At 34.9% G+C, this 18001-nt stretch overlaps 1 protein-coding gene across 3 annotated transcripts in view; it reads right to left on the reverse strand.

Annotated features, from left to right (window-relative positions):
- The window catches only part of mio (GATOR complex protein mio), a 349531-nt gene that overhangs the window by 223306 nt on the left and 108224 nt on the right, over window positions 1–18001 (reverse strand). For all 3 annotated transcript variants that reach the window (XM_090394033.1, XM_090394032.1, XM_090394034.1), the window contains exon 10: window positions 7997–8091. In XM_090394033.1, coding sequence (XP_090250159.1) covers window positions 7997–8091 — 95 coding nt within the window. The remainder of the gene's footprint in view (window positions 1–7996; window positions 8092–18001) is intronic.

Here is an 18001-nt window from a genome sequence, read left to right on the forward strand (position 1 = left end):
ACTAGCTAAACAAAAGTCATGGGAGGACTTTGACAAGAATATAGAAAATAAATATCAAGAAGGTGGCAAAATATTCTGGAGGCTGTTGAAGAAGCTTAGGAATGGAGGAAAGAGTGCTGTACAAGGAGTTAGAGATGATAAAGGTAACATGAAAACTGGAGAAAAATATATCCTTGAAGTATGGAGTAATTACTTTGAAAAACTGCTAAATGAAACAGGCAGTGATGACAGCACAGTGGTAAAAAACACTGATCAGGCATGCAGTCAGGAATCCATATCCATACTTGAAGTAGAAAAAGGCATCAAAGGCTTGAAATGTGGAAAGGCAGCAGGAGTAGATGATATTCGACCAGAAATGCTGAAGTATGGTGGTATAAGAGTCTTACAGTGGCTGCACTGCATACTTCAGAAAGCCTGGAGAGAGGGACGAATTCCCGATGATTGGAGTAGAGCTCTCATAGTACCCATATATAAAAAGGGAAATAAAACTGAATGTGAGAGTGCTTAAGGGTCAAAGCTGTATAACTGAGAGGAGACTTCCACATAGCCTTTAAAGGAATGCGGAGAACTGACCAGGGCTTCTGACCTAATGTCCAATCCTCACCTTCTCGTGGTGCACCCTGTTGGGTATCTACTTAGATACTGAACGAACGAGGATGGGCTGGCAATTTGGGATTTAGCCGACCAAACTGTATTCTTATTGGTTAAATCAAAATAAAAAATGATGGTACAACATGACAAAATTTCATGCCAGCTGGGGCGTCGCCCGGTTAAACAAGGCCCCACCCCCCTGTTGTTTTTGCCAGGGAACCAGGGCGAACAGCAAAAAGTCAGCTACTGGAACAAATCTGAAAACAAACCCCAACTCAGCATCATCAGAGTTACAGATTGGTACTATCAACGTAAGAAGCCTGAATGGCAAAAAAATGGAGCTAACTGAGGAATTAGATAAGTACCAGATCGACATAATAGGGATGACTAAAACAAAAAAGACCAAAACTGGTGAGATCTTTCTGAGCAATAAATACAAAATGTTATATTCAGGCAATGACAATCAAGGAAAAGAAGGAGTAGCCATTGTATTCAACACAAAATATGAGGCTAATCTTCTTGAATGGCAGTCAGTCTCAAGTAGAGTAATGTGGGCAAATATGAGAATGGGGAACTGGACAATGAGACTTATTTGTGCCTATGGTCCCACAGAAGGTTCTACTAAGGTAGAAGTGGAGAAATTTTTTGAGGCTTTAGAAAAAGCAACTGACACAACGAAAAAGGAAAAGCTGGTCCTTGTTGGGGATCTAAATAGCAGAGTAGGAAATGATTGCAAGACATACAAAAATATTTTGGGAAAATTTGGAGAAAAGAGCAAAGCTAATAATAATGGCAAATATCTGTTGGATTTCTGCTCAGGATATGGACTGGTTATTACTAACACCATGTTCCAACATAAAAATGTGCACAAATTCACATGGAGAGAAGAGACAAGGAATAAGAAAAGTCTCGTTGATATGTTGAAACGAACATAGCAATTGTAAGGATAAGGAAGTAATTTTGCCTCTTTATAAGACTTTGATAAGACCACACCCGGGTTCCAAGGGGATAAAGAAGCTGTGGAAAGGGTGCAAAGAAGAGTTACGAAGATTATATCTGGATTATGGGATTTAGATTATGAGGACAAATTGTGAGCATGTGGATTGCAGTCTAGTTAACAGGAGAAAGAGGGATGATATGATAGAGTTCTTCAGAAAGCTATAAACTTTTGAATGGGTGTTATAGCATTTCAAAAGATGAAATTTTTTGTTATATGGAAGGTGGGGAGAGAACACAGGGGCATCCATGGAAGTTAAGGTTGTTCTCAGTCAAGAAAGGGATAAGAGCTAGATTTTTCTCCTAGAGAACAGTGAGTGAGTGGAATAATTTGCCCTTAGGGGTAGTGAGTGCATCTAGTGTAAATGAATTTAATGGAAGGTATGATAGCTGGGTTGGGTAATTTACAGCCTCCCTCAGTCCTTGACTCCCTGGAGGTCTCAGATAATAATAATAATATACTTACATATGGAGGCATGAAGTTTTGCAGTGGCTACACTACATAACAAAAGGTTGAATTTCCAATGAGAGCTCTAATTGGGAATTCAACCCATCTATAAAAAAGGGAATAAAGCTGAATGTAACAATCACAGAGGAATTTCGCTACTAAGTGTTCGGTATGATTTATGCAAGCATACTTGTGTTGGATTCTGATTATGTAGAGATTAGAGTAAATATTATTTGCTTCAAAATCCAACATGATCTTCCATCACAAAGGCTAGACTTGTAAATATTATTTAATGTATATAACTTATTTTAAAATTTAATATTCATATAACTGCCTTAATTTTGTCTAATATTTAATTATTTAATCAAAGATATATGTATGAATAATGAAAAGACTGTATTAAATATTAATAAGTTATTTTATTTATTATTATGTCAATATTATAAGAACTTGTATTTGTAATTTAACTACGCATTTATCGAAATGCAAATATTCTATTTATTCTTGTTTGTGAAAGTTTAACGTTATGTAATAACTGAATGTAGTTGTATAGCCTAATGTAACATTCGCGAGAATGTTTACGTTTATCGGTTGTCATAGAGACGCGTGAAATAAACGAGCATGAGTGGAAGAGAGCGTGGACTAAATAGAGAGGAAGAAATGTATACGAAGTGAGGGAGTCGGAAAGGAATTTTGGAAGTAAAAGGTAGCAAGGGGATAAACTAGAGAAGTAGAAGTAATTAAAAGGTTTTTAAGGGTAGGAGTTAAGTGGATATTTTTATAAGTGAGCAAGGACAAAACGAATTTTATAGTCTGCTGAAAGTGTAATCAGCAGTAAAAATAAAAAGGAAATTAATGCTACAATCGGATAAAGTAAAAAGCTGAACGTTTAAGGAAGAATTCTGAAGGAACCCGGCTATTCTAGAATTGTGGCTTATTTCTGATTTGCCCTAATAAGAACCTCACAGCGTTTTATGATAAACCTTACCGGAAATAGTTCCTAGTACATCATTTATGTTGTGAGCAAACTTTTGGAATTTATTTATCTTACTAAAAAAAAAACACATCAACAAGACTTATCCACAGTTATACTTAAAGCACTATCAACCGCACTTCAGAATTCTAGACTTCAATTACAGGGTACTCCAACTATCGTCGTTACCACTCATAAACTAATTAAAACGCTGTGAGGTTCTTATTAGGGCAAATCAGAAATAAACCACAATTCTAGAATAGCCGGGTTCCTTCAGAATTCTTCCTTAAACGTTCAGCTTTTTACTTTATCCGATTGTAGCATTAATTTCCTTTTTATTTTTACTGCTGATTACACTTTCAGCTGACTATAAAATTCGTTTCGTCCTTGCTCACTTATAAAAATATCCACTTAACTCCTACCCTTAAAAACCTTTTAATTACTTCTACTTCTCTAGTTTATCCCCTTGCTACCTTTTACTTCCAAAATTCCGTTCCGACTCCCTCAATTCGTATACATTTCTTCCTCTCTATTTAGTCCACGCTCTCTTCCACTCATGCTCGTTTATTTCACGCGTCTCTATGACAACCGATAAACGTAAACATTCTCGCGAATGTTACATTAGGCTATACAACTACATTCAGTTATTACATAACGTTAAACTTTCACAAACAAGAATAAATAGAATATTTGCATTTCGATAAATGCGTAGTTAAATTACAAATACAAGTTCTTATAATATTGACATAATAATAAATAAAATAACTTATTAATATTTAATACAGTCTTTTGATTATTCATACATATATCTTTGATTAAATAATTAAATATTAGACAAAATTAAGGCAGTTATATGAATATTAAATTTTAAAATAAGTTATATACATTAAATAATATTTACAAGTCTAGCCTTTGTGATGGAAGATCATGTTGGATTCTGAAGCAAATAATAATTACTCTAATCTCTACATAATCAGAATCCAACACTTGAAAAGAGGTTGAAAAAGATTGAAAAAGCTGGGTTCAAGCCAAATAAAGATTGTTGAGATCCGATTTTCACTTTAAGACAAATAGTTGAGAAATCGTGGGAATATGACACAGATCAGTACTTAAGTTTTGCAGATCTGAAAAAGGCATACAACAAGTTGAGAAAAGCTTTTCAAAACACTACAATTATATGAGGTGAATGGAGTATTATACAGAACAATACATAGTCTATATTTAAGTTTTCGGTCAGCAGTTCAAATTGAATGAATAGAGGAAGATAGTTTGATGTAAATTCAGAGCTAAGACAAGAATGCACATTATCTTCACTCTTATTTATCATCTATATGGATCACATTATGAAAGAAAGCGACATAAAGTCTGATATTAGAATTGGAGATGTCTAACTTAGCTCTCTGCTTTATGCAGATGATGTTGTACTCAACACATCTATTGTAAGTCTCCAGGCATGAAAATCAGCAATAAAAAGACCAAAACTATGAAAATAGTCAGGAGCACTGAAAACTTCAGTTGCATTCTGAATGGCAATCCTATAGAACAAGTAAAATATTTCAGTTATTTAGGTACAGTTCTTAGTGAAGATGGCAGGTTAAATCTGGTAATAAATAAGCAAAGCTGGTATGGTGGATAGCCAGTTGAATAAATTTATATGGAATAAGAGAGAAATTAGCCAAAACACTAAACTAGCAGTATACAAGACAGTGTTTAAACAAGTTTTAAACTATGGATCTGAGAGTTGGCTTTATTTTTAAGATCAAAGACCAGAGACCACAGATATGAGGGTTATGAGAAAAATTAGGAGTGAACCAATGACATCAATGGCAGAATCTTTAAAGTGAAGATATTAGAAAGGAACTTCACATTATTAGCATTAAACAATGTGTTGGCAGAACTAATCTAAGGTAGTATGGCCACTCAAAGAATGGGTGAGGAAAGCAAAAGTAAGGTTAGCAAAACAAGCGTTTGATGCCAAGATGGCCAGAAGGAGACCCAGAGGAAGACCAAGGTCTAGGTGCATTGATTCAGTCAAAAGTGCCTTAGAGGCACTTCTGACTGAATATATAAGAATGAAAATCTGACATGAAATCTTATATATGACAATACTGGAGTTCTCTCAAGTAATAGATTGATTTGGAAGAAAATTGTTAATAGGAGATTAATAATACTGTAAGCTTAATCATGTAGTGCTGTCACAGTAACCTGAACAACCCCCCCCCCTTCAGATGTGTGTGTGTGGGGGGGGGTACATATCAGAAAATTGATGATGATTGATAATGAACTTTTTTCCTATTACTTTTTTGGGGTGGGTGGAATTTGCATATTGCTGTTAAGCTTTTTTTTTATTAGTCAAGGAGACTGCACATTTCTCTACTCATTTATTATCTATATGGATCACATTATGAAAGGAACTAGGATTATACTTGATATCAGAATTGGAGATTATCAAACTTTTAGCACTTTGCTTTATGTGGATGATGATGCACTCCTTAAACAAATTTACTGGTATCTCCAGAAGTCAAACTAAATTGAATAACAGCTGCAACACTAAACTAACGATACCAAATCTGGCATGAAAATAAGTAAAAAGGCCAAAACTTTGAAAATAGGCAGGAACACAGTAAACTTCAAATATAATCTCTGCCATTCTAGAGAGAGAGAACCTAAAGAACAATAAGATATTTCAGCTATTTAGGTACAATTTCTACTGAAAATGGTAAATTAAATATGGAAATAAGCAACAGAATGAGCAAAGTTGGTTTGGTGGAGAAACCAGTTGAATGAATTCATATAGAATAAAAGAGAAATTAGCCAAAATCCTCAACTAGCAGTGTACAAAACAATTTTATCTGATGGATCCGAGAGTTACGTTGGAAATAACACAGTTGATCAAAGATTAGAAACCATATATATGAGCGTCATGAGAAACCCAGAGGAAGACCAATCTTCCTCCAAATAAGTGAATCACTTGTCATATCCTATATTTCTGCCCTTGAAGACAGAAATATAGGATATGACAAGTGATTGACTTATTTGGAGGAAGATTGGTAATAGGAGATTAGTAATAATGTAAACTTAATTATGTGGTACTATCACAGTATTATTATTATTATTATATGACACCTCCAGGGAGTCCATAGACTCATCGATCGAAGGCTCTACAACTCTGTCTCCACCACCCAATCCACCTGTTGAAAGTTTATTTTTCACTTAGTTAGAGTATAATAAATTTAGTTTAATCCTTTATCCAAGTGTGAGCAAACAAAGTTTGCGCCTGAAAGTATCTTCAGGACTAGGGTAAGGTGGTACAACACCAGGACAACTCCTTGCAAAGGTGGAGCAAGCTACCAACACTCCTATATCAGTATCTCCTATAATGCAAAACACATCTCCTTGTGGATATGTCTAATGTTATGCATTAAGGGAAGGGCCACTACTAAGACTAGTTTTGACCTTTATTGAGGGCTCTTCAGTGGGAGCCAGGCCCAAGTGGAGATACCAGCCATAAGCATTAGCAGGTCATCTCTACCTATAGGAGTTGCCAATTGGTGTGCCACCCTTTTTTAATAAATTACTCTGGATTTAGAGAAAGATGTTGAAAGTTTATTTTTCACTTGGTTAGAGTATAATCTCCACTTGGTACAATTTCTATATAATATAATAACCAACACTCCTATCTCAGTATCTCCTATAATGCAAAACACATCTCCTTGCGGATATGTCTAATGTTATGCATTAAGGTTAGGGCCACTACCCAGACTAGTTTCGACCTTTATTGAAGTCTCTTCAGTGGGAGCCAGGCTGGGTAGTGGCCCTTCCCTTAATGCATAACATTAGACATATTCGCAAGGAGATGTGTTTTGCATTATAGGAGATACTGAGATAGGAGTGTTGGTAGCTTGCTCCACCTTTGCAAGGAGTTGCCCTGGTGTTGTACCACCTTACCCCAGTCCTGAAGATACTTTCAGGTGCAAACTTTGTTTGCTCACACTTGGATAAAGGATTAAACTAAATTTATTATACCCAATCCACCAACTACACCAATGCTATCCACTGCACCATTTTCACAGATGATCACAAATATCCATGCCAACAGCAGGATTCAAACCTGCAGCCTTTTGGCTGGAGACCGGATATGCTGACCACTCGGCCAACCAGGTCAGTATTCTGTACACTTCTTGAGGATACATCAGGAAACTAATAATAATGCCCTAAGGATTTTCTAGCTTTTTGCCTGCTAAACACAAGCAATGTTCAGCAGCCTTTGTTTAGCTCCCATTATCTTTTTTTTACACCAAATATCCTTCCTTCCAGTTGTGTGAAACTTTTGAACAATCTGTAACATTTTATTTTTTATTTTATTTTTTTACTTTTCTTTCAAATTAGGAGAAAAAAATGTGAATTTTACTTTCTGAAATTTCATTCTGAAGTCACAATGAACTGAAAAAGCATCAGCAGCCATAAAAAATTGTCACTACAATCACAACCCTAATCTGCTGCCATCTTGCTCAGTGTTTATTCCATGCAGTTGCCTAGGTACATCACATTCTCCTGAATCTCCATAGTTAACAGATGTGGGACTCGATTCTTACTTTTTGCATTTAGCCAAACAGCATGCTACAGCTAAGAAACTTGCTGTTGTATACAACTAATTTAATGGTAAGCCACCATGAGCTTTCATGAGAAAATCTTCTACTTGCAGTGACTGGCTTATCCTTCATTTTTTTTTTATAAATATTTCTCATATCACATCCAAGATCCTTTCAACTAAAGAGTGTTGTGTATACTGCCACGTATCACATTTTAAATAAACAATTTTAACTAATGAATGAACATTTATAAAAGCCTATAAATTGAAATTTATTATAAATTGAATTATTAAAAATTACTATAAAAAAATATATGTATTTTTTCACTCTTCTTGTTTACAGTCAATCACTATAAAATTTTCAATTTTTTAATATAATAAATTTTATATGCTATACCTCCACAAAGGAAGCCAAACGATGCTCAAAAAATGGATCCACACAAATGCCATAAACTGCTTTGGTCGATGTTAAATTTTGATGTTTCAAAGAATCTATTAAAGAGAAACAAAGAAGGAATTTATCTAAGGATATATATATATATATATATATACAAACTGACAAGAAAAATATATATCCAACATTCATTGTGTACAATTTATGGAGATAAAAGCACACATGTTACAGCAACACTCAATGTTCTGAACTGTATAATGAGGTCATCATCAGGAAAACATACACATGAATAAGACACAAACTACATGACATTACAAAAAAGGTAGCAGGCTAGCATAAACATAATTGTTTATGCTGGCCTAAACTCTGTTGAAAAAAAAAATTTAATATAATCAAATAAATAAAATTTTAAAAAAATGAATAATCAATAAATACTTTTTTTTATACATAAGTGGAATAACATACAGATTAAAAAATATTACAGTGGAATTACATCAAATGCATCTTTATAGTCCTGTTTGTCTTAAGTTTTTCTTTAGTTGGGATTCTGCCATCATGTTCTGGATAATATACGAGTTGCAGATGGGTCCACCAGATTCTTTGAATTACTACTTCATCATTCTTGTTGAGATTAGGATGAATCAGCATTTCACTTCCTTGAATTTTCTTTAAAACCATGTTTTGGTGCAGCGTAAGGACTTTGTGCCTTTCCAGTTAATTCTGTGACATGTTTGGAGTGCATGGTCTGACAGGTGTGCTTTACTATAATGAAGGAATTTGATGTGCCATTCGTGTTCATCTTTTCTTGTTGGACTTGTGTGTTCTGTTTCCCCTATGTAAGGTGAGTTGCAGGTGTAGTAAATTTTGTATATCCCTGGGTGGGCAAGGTAAGGAAGGGGATCTTTGTATGAGCTGAGAATACTTTTTTTACAAATGAGAATCATCACTGATTGAGACATTTGTGACAAGGGCAGTTACATCAAAGCTGACTAATCAATCTTCATTGTTGAGTATGATACTTTTAATTTTGTTTATGAAGTGTTGTATATTTTTTTACGTAGGTGGGAGAATGACCAACCAACTCCTTGAGTGTGTAGGAGGTTTGAAAGTTGCCTTAACATTGTATTCTGTAATCTTCTATTTATTTTTTCTGATAATCTCCTAATGTATGGTATGGCAATGAAATTTTTGTGATCTTTTTTTACCTTTCATGGCATTATTGTTGAAGATCTTGTGAACTGTTATTTTTGTTGTAGTCATTTTTTTTTATAAAGGTCTGGCTAATGATTTCATATTCCTTCTTCAGCACCTGCTCATCAGAGCAAATTGTTAGAACTCTATGTTTGAGGTAGCTGATTACCCTAGTTTTGTGTTAGATGGTGGTATGAATCTTCACATTTGTGTTTGTTTACATGGCTTAGGAATGTCTTTGATGTTTAGTGACTGTGGGGTCAGATGGCAAATATATCATCAACCTATCTCATTCGCACTTTGGGCATTATACTTGCTGTATCCACAGCAAGTGTAATGCCCAAAGTCTTCCATGTAAAAGTTAGCTATACAAGGAGAAAGTGGTGAGCTCATGGCTATATCTTCTTTTTACAGGTAGGAATTATTTTGCCACACAAAATATCCAGAGCGAAGTACATCAGAAAAGAGAGCCATGATATCAGGTGGAAATTTGATCTGTATGAAAAGAATCATCACTGATCGAGACATTTGTGACAAGGGCAGTTACATCAAAGCTGACTAATCAATCTTCATTGTTGAGTATGATACTTTTAATTTTGTTTATGAAGTGTTGTATATTTTTTTATGTAGGTGGGAGAATGACCAACCAACTCCTTGAGTGTGTAGCTCTTAGTTTCTTTGGCTAGGTGATAATCTGAGTTGACGATTCCTTCAACTATCAATTATAGTGGTGCTTTTATTTTGTAAGAAACATCGAGTATTATTTCTTAATTAAGTAAATTAATTATTCTAACGTGTGCTTTTGTTTCCATAAATTGTACACAATGAATCCTTTCCTTTATGCTTAGATGCCGATCAGAATACATCATGCAAATTATGGAAACAAACTACAGGTAGGTATTCAAAAATCCGGACCTGAAGGGTGCTGGATTTCGGATGGTTATGTATGCTGTATATATATATATATATATATATATTTTTTTTTAACAGAAAATGACTACCTGTACAGTCCTTTAAAGAAAGAAAATTAAACACTAAATGAAAAGCTTATGAAATTATAATGTTCACCAACTAAATATAATGGTTCTACAGGATTTTAGTTCAACTGAATAAAATAGTTCCTCAGAATTTTAATTAATAAAATGTTGATGGTGGTGACAGCACATCTGGTTGACTTGAAGTTAATGGCAGTGGATTATCAAGTGTGGACACCACTGCTGCTTCTTCCTGCTTCCTAGCTTTTTCTTGAATATATTGTGCAGTGTCTGCTGCTTCATATATTTGGGTCTTTCTCTAATAAGTTTATCTTGATTCATGAATCAAGATAAACAGTTAACATTCATGATTTCTTGTTCACTTACAAAACTTCGTTGCTCTAGTCCAGCCAGCAATTCAGTTGTCAATGTAATTAACCTGTCAATAAAGATTCTTTCTCTCACATCTTCCTCATTTTCATCACTGCCTTCATCTTCATCAATACCTGTAGAGGCATTTCTCTCCAGACTTTTAACCGTATCTACAATTTCAGAATCAGTGTAATGATGAACTGTAGCACATTATCATCGACATTCATCCATTCCATTAAAACATCTTCATTTATTGTTGATGAAAGCTCCTTGGCATCAGGATTAGCATAACATAAGCAAGAAGTTCCTGTATAAGCTGCTTTTCTTTGGGAACCCTAAACCCTGCAATATTATTTTCAGTGTCTTCGTTAGAATGAGAAGTACACATTAAACTTGGCCACAATTTATGCCATCCATTTTTCATTGTTGATGTTTTTACAGACTTCCACACATTGGCAACACAGTACACTGCATCCTTAATGTTGAATTCTTTTATGAACTTCTGTACTGGGGTGCCTGAATTAACTGAACTCACTAGGCGCCTCATTAACAGGGATCGATACTTACACTTCACAGAACATATAATACCATTGTCCTGTGGCTGAATTAGTGATGTGCAGTTGGGTGGGAGGTAGACAACAAAAACATTATCTTTCATTAGAAGATTGGCTGTTGGATGTGCCGAACAATTGTCTAAAATAAGAAGTATCTTGCAATTAGTGTCTAATCCAACTGAGTTACAGTGAGCTCTAGCCTCAGGAACAAAACAGTTTTGAAACCAATCCAATGTAATATCAGTAGTAACCCACCCCTTCTTGTTGGCATGGTAATGGACAGGAAACTGTGTCATACGCTTGAAGGCCCTCAGATGTAAACTTTTTCCGATAGCGAGCAATTTACATCTATGGGTACCTGCAGCATTAGAGTAGCACATTACCGTGATGCGATCCTTCGAAGCTTTAAACCCCGATGGCGATTCTGTATTTTCAGTTGTTAGAGTTCTTTTTGGTGTACATCTCCAAAACAAGGCAGTCTCGTCAGCATTGTACATTTGGTCAGGACTTAAATGTTCATCACTAACTTTGCAAATTCATCCGCATCTTTGTCTGCTGAACATTTTTCCCCACACTGCATGAAACTGTAAGCCATGTCACGACTTGAAACGATGCAGCCAACCTTCTAAATATTCACACTTGTGTTGCAATCCCAGCTCTTCATGAAACATTTTGGTTTGTTCCTTTAATGAATCACCAGAAATTTCCACACCTTCATTTACATGAAAATTAAACCAGGTTATGAGAATTTGGTCCAGTTCCGAACTTTTTCCCTCCATCATTGACTTCCTTACAAACATTTGCTTTTTTGATATACTGTCAGAAAAGAGCTTTAAGAGTTTTTTTCTGTTTTTTAATATCATACACTGTTGAAGAGCCAACGTCGTATGTTTCACAAATGGTTTGCACAGACACACCGTTATCAAGTTTTTTAGCACTTCCACTCTCTCTGCAATCAACAACGCACGATGTTTACGTTTTTTATGCCAACTCTTTTCTTTGCTGAATCCACGATGGGGCTATACAGCAGCAAATAAATGATAAAATGAGAAGGAATAAGCAGGTTTTCGCAATGCTTATCGACTACAGCGCCATCAAAACAAACAGAAAACAGTGGCACGCCAACATGCTCCGAAATCCATGCCGGAGATCTGAAGGAACCGGATTATTGAATGCCTACTTGTACCATGACAGCAAAACTTTAGTTCAATATAAACCAAAATAAACACTCGACGTTTCGACCTTCACATTAAAGTCATCATCATATATACAAAGAAACAAGCGCTACAATCTACATGACATGCTAAAGTTACTAACCAATCATTACTACTATTGGCCTGACCTCTGGTGGAAAATATATATATATATATCGTATTAAGTAAAGTAATTATTCCAACATGTGCTTTTGTTTCCATAAATTGGACACAATGAATCCTTTTCCTTTAAGCTTACACAGTTTTTCCAAGGTACAAAAACATAACGTTCCACTTCGGTCAATAGTTGAGGGAATAGACCTACTTTCACCTAGCCAAGAAATTAGAATCAATGTTCAAGGAGTTGGTAGGTCATTCCCCCTCCTATATAAAGAACACACAACACTTTATAAAATTAAAAACATAACACTCAGCAATCCTACAGAACAAATTATTGCCCGACATTACGGCTCTCTTTGTCCATGTACTACGTTCCGGTTACTTCATGTGGCAAAATTAATTTTACCTACAAAAAGAAGGTATGCCCATGGGTTCACCTCTATTCCCCCCCCCCCCAAAAAAAACTGCTAACTTTTATATGGAAGCTTTTGAGCAATGTGCTCCTGATACCTTTACTCTAAAACCTACAGTTTGGCTTAGATAAGTTGATGTTTTCATTATCTGGCCCCACGGTCACCAAACTTTACACACATTCCTTAGCCACCTGAACAAACAACATTAGCGCATACAATTTACTATTGAAATTCAGAACACGCTCCCTTTCCTGGATACACTAGTCACACGTCTTCCCTCAGGCTGTCTATCCTTCACTATTTACCGCAAGCCCACACATACCGTCAAATATATACATGCTAGCTCATATCGCCACCCTTCATAAAAATTTGGAGTCATTAACACCCTCAATAACAGATCTACAACAATATGCTCTAATGAACAAGCTCTTAAACAAGAATTAAAACTTATTAGCAATAAGTTTATAAATAATGGCTATAGCAAAAATACTATTAATAAAGTTCTTTCTTCTATGTTATTTGGGATGAATCTTAAGCCTCTTTCAATATTACAAATAAAATCCAGTTTGTTCATCGATCTGGGTGCTGCAACAAAATTTAGACCTTTGCTGAGTAGCGAGAGTTCATCTTTGTTTAAGGCATGGTTGGAGAGGTTGACTATGTTACTGTTACCTGCCGGCGATTGGTGGCTCCTGTTGCTTCTTGCTTCTGGTTGGTTGTTAACTTAACAACCAACCAGAAGTAACTGACTAATAAATCAGCTGGCTAATAAATCATCTTGCTTCTGGTTGGTTGTTAACTTAACAATCGACCAAAAGCAAGAAACAACAGGAGCCACCAATCGCCGGCAGGTAACAGTAACGTAGTCAGCCTATCCAACCACGCCTTAAACAAAGATGAACTCTCGCTACTCAGCAAAGGTCTAAATTTTGCTGTAGCACCCAGATCGATGAACAGACTTGATTTTATTTTTAATATTGAAAGAGGCTTAAGATTCATCCCAAATAACATAGCATACAAAATACGTTCAGAAACCACCAACATTTTAAATATAAATCATAAGAAAACAATAACAAGTAACTTAACAAAACAGGAATTAATTGCGGTAAAATCATTAAAATCAAATCCAAACATTGTAATAACTTGAGCCAATAAAGTAAGTGCCACCGTTATTCTAAACTGAACCACTTATTTAGATAAAGTGAATCGGCTAGTCTCGGACAATAGTACATACCAACGTGTTAACTACGACCCAACCAATAGAATAAAAAAGTAAACAGAGAAACTACTTAAATCTATTACTACATGGCCTGAAGATACAGTCAAAAAACTACTTGCGCACTAAGCTCATTCCCCGAGAATTTATGGTCTACCAAAGATACACAAACAAAACACACCACTCCAGCTGATAGTCGAAGGTATAGATAGCCAGAGTTATCACCTAGTCAAGAAATTAGCGGCAACACTCAAGGAGTTGGTAAGTCATTCCCCCTCCTATATCAGAAACACACAATACTTCATAAACATAATCAAAGACATGACATTAGAAAAAGATGATTTATCAGTCAGTTTTGACGTCTCTGCCCTCTTTACGAATGTTCCAATCAATGACACAATCCTTCTTTTAAAGAACAAATTCCCTCCAGATATCACGGCACTCTTTGCGCATGTATTACGTTCTGGTTATTTTGTTTGGCAAAATTCTTTCTACCTACAAGAAGAAGGCACAGCCATGGGTTTGCCATTATCCCCCATTGCTAACTTTATATGGAACATTTTGAGACATGCTCTAGATTCCTGTCCTTTAAAACCCGAAGTCTGGCTTAGATATGTTGACGATGTTTACGCGATCTGGTCCCATGGCCAGCAAACACTAGACACTTTCCTTAGCCACTTAAACAAACAACACAAATGCATACAGTTCACAAATGAGATTGAAAAACAGAACAGACTTCCGTTTCTAGATACACATGTAACACGTCTTCCTCCTAACAGTTTTTCCTTCACTGTTTACCTGAAACTGACATATATTGGCCAATATATACACACAAACTCCTATTACCACCCAACACAAAAACTAGGTGTCGTTAATACTCTAAAAAAACAAGGCTTTGAAGATCTGGTCCGATGAACATGTGCTGAAAGACAAATTTAAAGTTATCAGCAATACTTTTCTAAAAAATGGTTACAGCCAAAACACTATTAACAAAACTTTCTACAAGCTCTCAATAAAAAAACATAGATAAATCAGACTACAATAAAACTATAACCATTCCTTACATTAAAGAGACATCAGATAAAATAAACAGAATACTACAAAAATGCAACCTCAAATCCACCTTTAAACCTCCTGCAAAATTAAAAAGCTTACTCAACTCATCCAAAGACCCACTCCATCTGCTGGCCCAACCAGGAGTATACTGTATTTATTGTGCCTGTAATATACCATATATATAGGGGAAACAGGGCGCACAATTCCTCTCAGACAAAAGAAACAAAAACGACACATTAAACATAATAACTATGGTTAAGCTGGCTTTTCTGATCATGGCCTGAACACTTTACATAGAATTGACTAGAAAAGCACCAATTGTTTACATCACACAAAACATGGTATGAACACAAATTTAAGGAAGCCTGTGAGATTTTTATCAATCACCCCAATCTGAACAATAATCATGGTCTAAAAATCCCAAGCATATGGAAGGCACATATTCTATTCACGGAACCTTTCTCTCCAAGAGTTAACTATAAACAGGTCTGTAGATATCCAGAATCCACAATCTAAAATAACAATTGTTAAAAAAAGAGGACATCATTGTTACTGAAAGAAGACTATCTATAAGAAAGAATGCTTTTCTCTTGTTATCTTAAATAGAATTTAGCTTTGAACTACTTTCTAAATAATTAATTTTAATTTTTTTTTTTTTCACTAGAGGTCATGCCAGTAGAATAACTGGTGATAAAATCATTGTTTCTTTAGCTTACTGTGTGTAATGTAACTCAGCTTGTCCTTGTATATTTGTATATACTCCAGATGATGATCTTAATATGAAGATCGAAACGTCAGGAAATTAAGAGTTATTTATAACACGGTTGTAAAGTCCATAATTTCTAAAATGAATGGAGGATTATTAATAAAATTCTTCATAAAACTTCATCAGAAAAAAATTAATAGAATCCTACACCATTATAATCTTAATGCCACTTTTAAACTACCATTAAAATTAAAAAACATATTCAACTCCTCTAAGGATCCTCTTCCCCCATTGGCACATCCTGGAGTTTATTCATCTAATGCACCTATAACTTACCTTATATTGGGAAAAACTGGACGTACAATTCCTATCTGTAAAAAGAGCACAAATGATACATTAAATTTAACAATTTTGGTGAAGCAGGTCTCTCGGATCATGTTCTTAACACCCTACACCAAATTGATTGGAAAAGTACTTGCTCATTACATCATATAAAAACCTGATATGAAGGAAATTTAAAGAAGCCTGTGAAATTTTGATTATCTCCAATCTTAACAATAATGGTGGCATAAAAATCCCAAGAATTTGGATGGCACACATTCAGCCCAATTAGTTTCTAGCAAACTCTGACTTTAGGACTCTAAGCAATTTTTCAGCTTTTATTGGCCACAACATATAAATTTATATTATATAAGTAATTTTTTTGATTTATTATTTATTAATTTTTTCCTTTTTTGTAAACATGTTGCTCTCCAGCTTAATTTAATTTTGTAACTGAATAGATAATAATAATAACAACAACAGGACTCTAGCTTTGATGTTGCAAGATTTTTTATTTTTTCCAACAGAGGTCAGGCAAATAGTTGTAATGGTTGGTCAGTAACTTTAGCATGCCATGTAGATTGTAGCGCAGAATGTTTCTTTGTATATATATGTGTATACTCCAGATGATGACCTTAATGGAAGGTCGAAATGTCGAGTGCTTATTTTGGTTTATATTGAACTAAATTTTTACTCTAATACGATAGTCGTTTCCGTAATTTGCATGATGTACACAATGATTGCTACTACCCATCATGTAGGGCACAAAGAAAGAAATATTTATCCAACAGTTTTATGCCATATATAGAAAAGTCTGTTTAACTTGAAATTTAAGAGGCTGTAAACCATTACAGTTTACAGCATCTTACTTATGCCTTTATATTTTTTCACATTCGTTATCTAAGCAATGTTACCATTGTACAACATCTTAGCATAGGTGATGTTTGGGTGAAGTGGTTATATTTTGTCTGAAATTAGTTGTATAAGCTTGGTAGTGTAATCTTATACATGCAGTGTGTATAGAAAAGATATGAATCTAAAAGATACAAATTTCTTGATATGAAAAACCAACATTTTGCTTACCTGCCAGCTTTTTATGGATGTTTACAAAAACCACCAAGAAAAAAAAAATTTAATTATTTCCTTTGAGTCTCTAAACAGGTTGCTTAAGAAACTAAATAACTGGGAAGAGACTTCCAAATAGCCTGAAAAAAACATGCCCAATCTCATTTTCTAGTGGTGTAGTGTGCCTCATTTTTAAGTATACACCTGAATGAATACTGAACAAACATGGAGCTGGCAATTTGCAACTCAGCTGACCAAATTCTATTCTGTACTGAGGGTTATATCCAGAAAACAAACATAATGGTAGTACAGCATAAGCAAAGATTATGCTGTGTAGGGCATCGACCAGATTGAACAAGGTCCTGATGCTTCCATTCCAAGGTGGAGAGTAAAGAGAGAACAACCTCAAACACAAGAGATATGACATCATCTATGTAACAATCATCATAAATGAAATAGAGGTAGAGCTAACAGAAGATTACAAAAATATATTGAAATGAATGTGTTACAAGACAAAATCTAGAAAAATAGGATGCTTCTAAATAACAACTATAAGATGTTATATTCAGGCAATGATAAGGAGGGAAAGGAAGAAGCAGTTATGACATTCAACAATAAACATGAAGATCAACTTCTTGAATAAAAGGCAATATTAGGAGGCAATGTAATTTCAAAATGGAAACTTTCGCAATGAAAGTTTCCTATAATGCACAAATGGTCAGCTTGTGCATTATAGGCAAGTGCATATGCACTTTAATACTATTCTTCTAATAGGAAAGACAGAACAACTGGCATAACAAAAAAAGGAAATGCTGGTTATCTGGATG

Source organism: Typopeltis vanoorti, chromosome 6 (assembly GCF_054136105.1).
Source record: "Typopeltis vanoorti isolate ZY-2024b chromosome 6, IOZ_Tvanoo_1.0, whole genome shotgun sequence".
Lineage (NCBI taxonomy): Eukaryota > Metazoa > Arthropoda > Arachnida > Uropygi > Thelyphonidae > Typopeltis > Typopeltis vanoorti.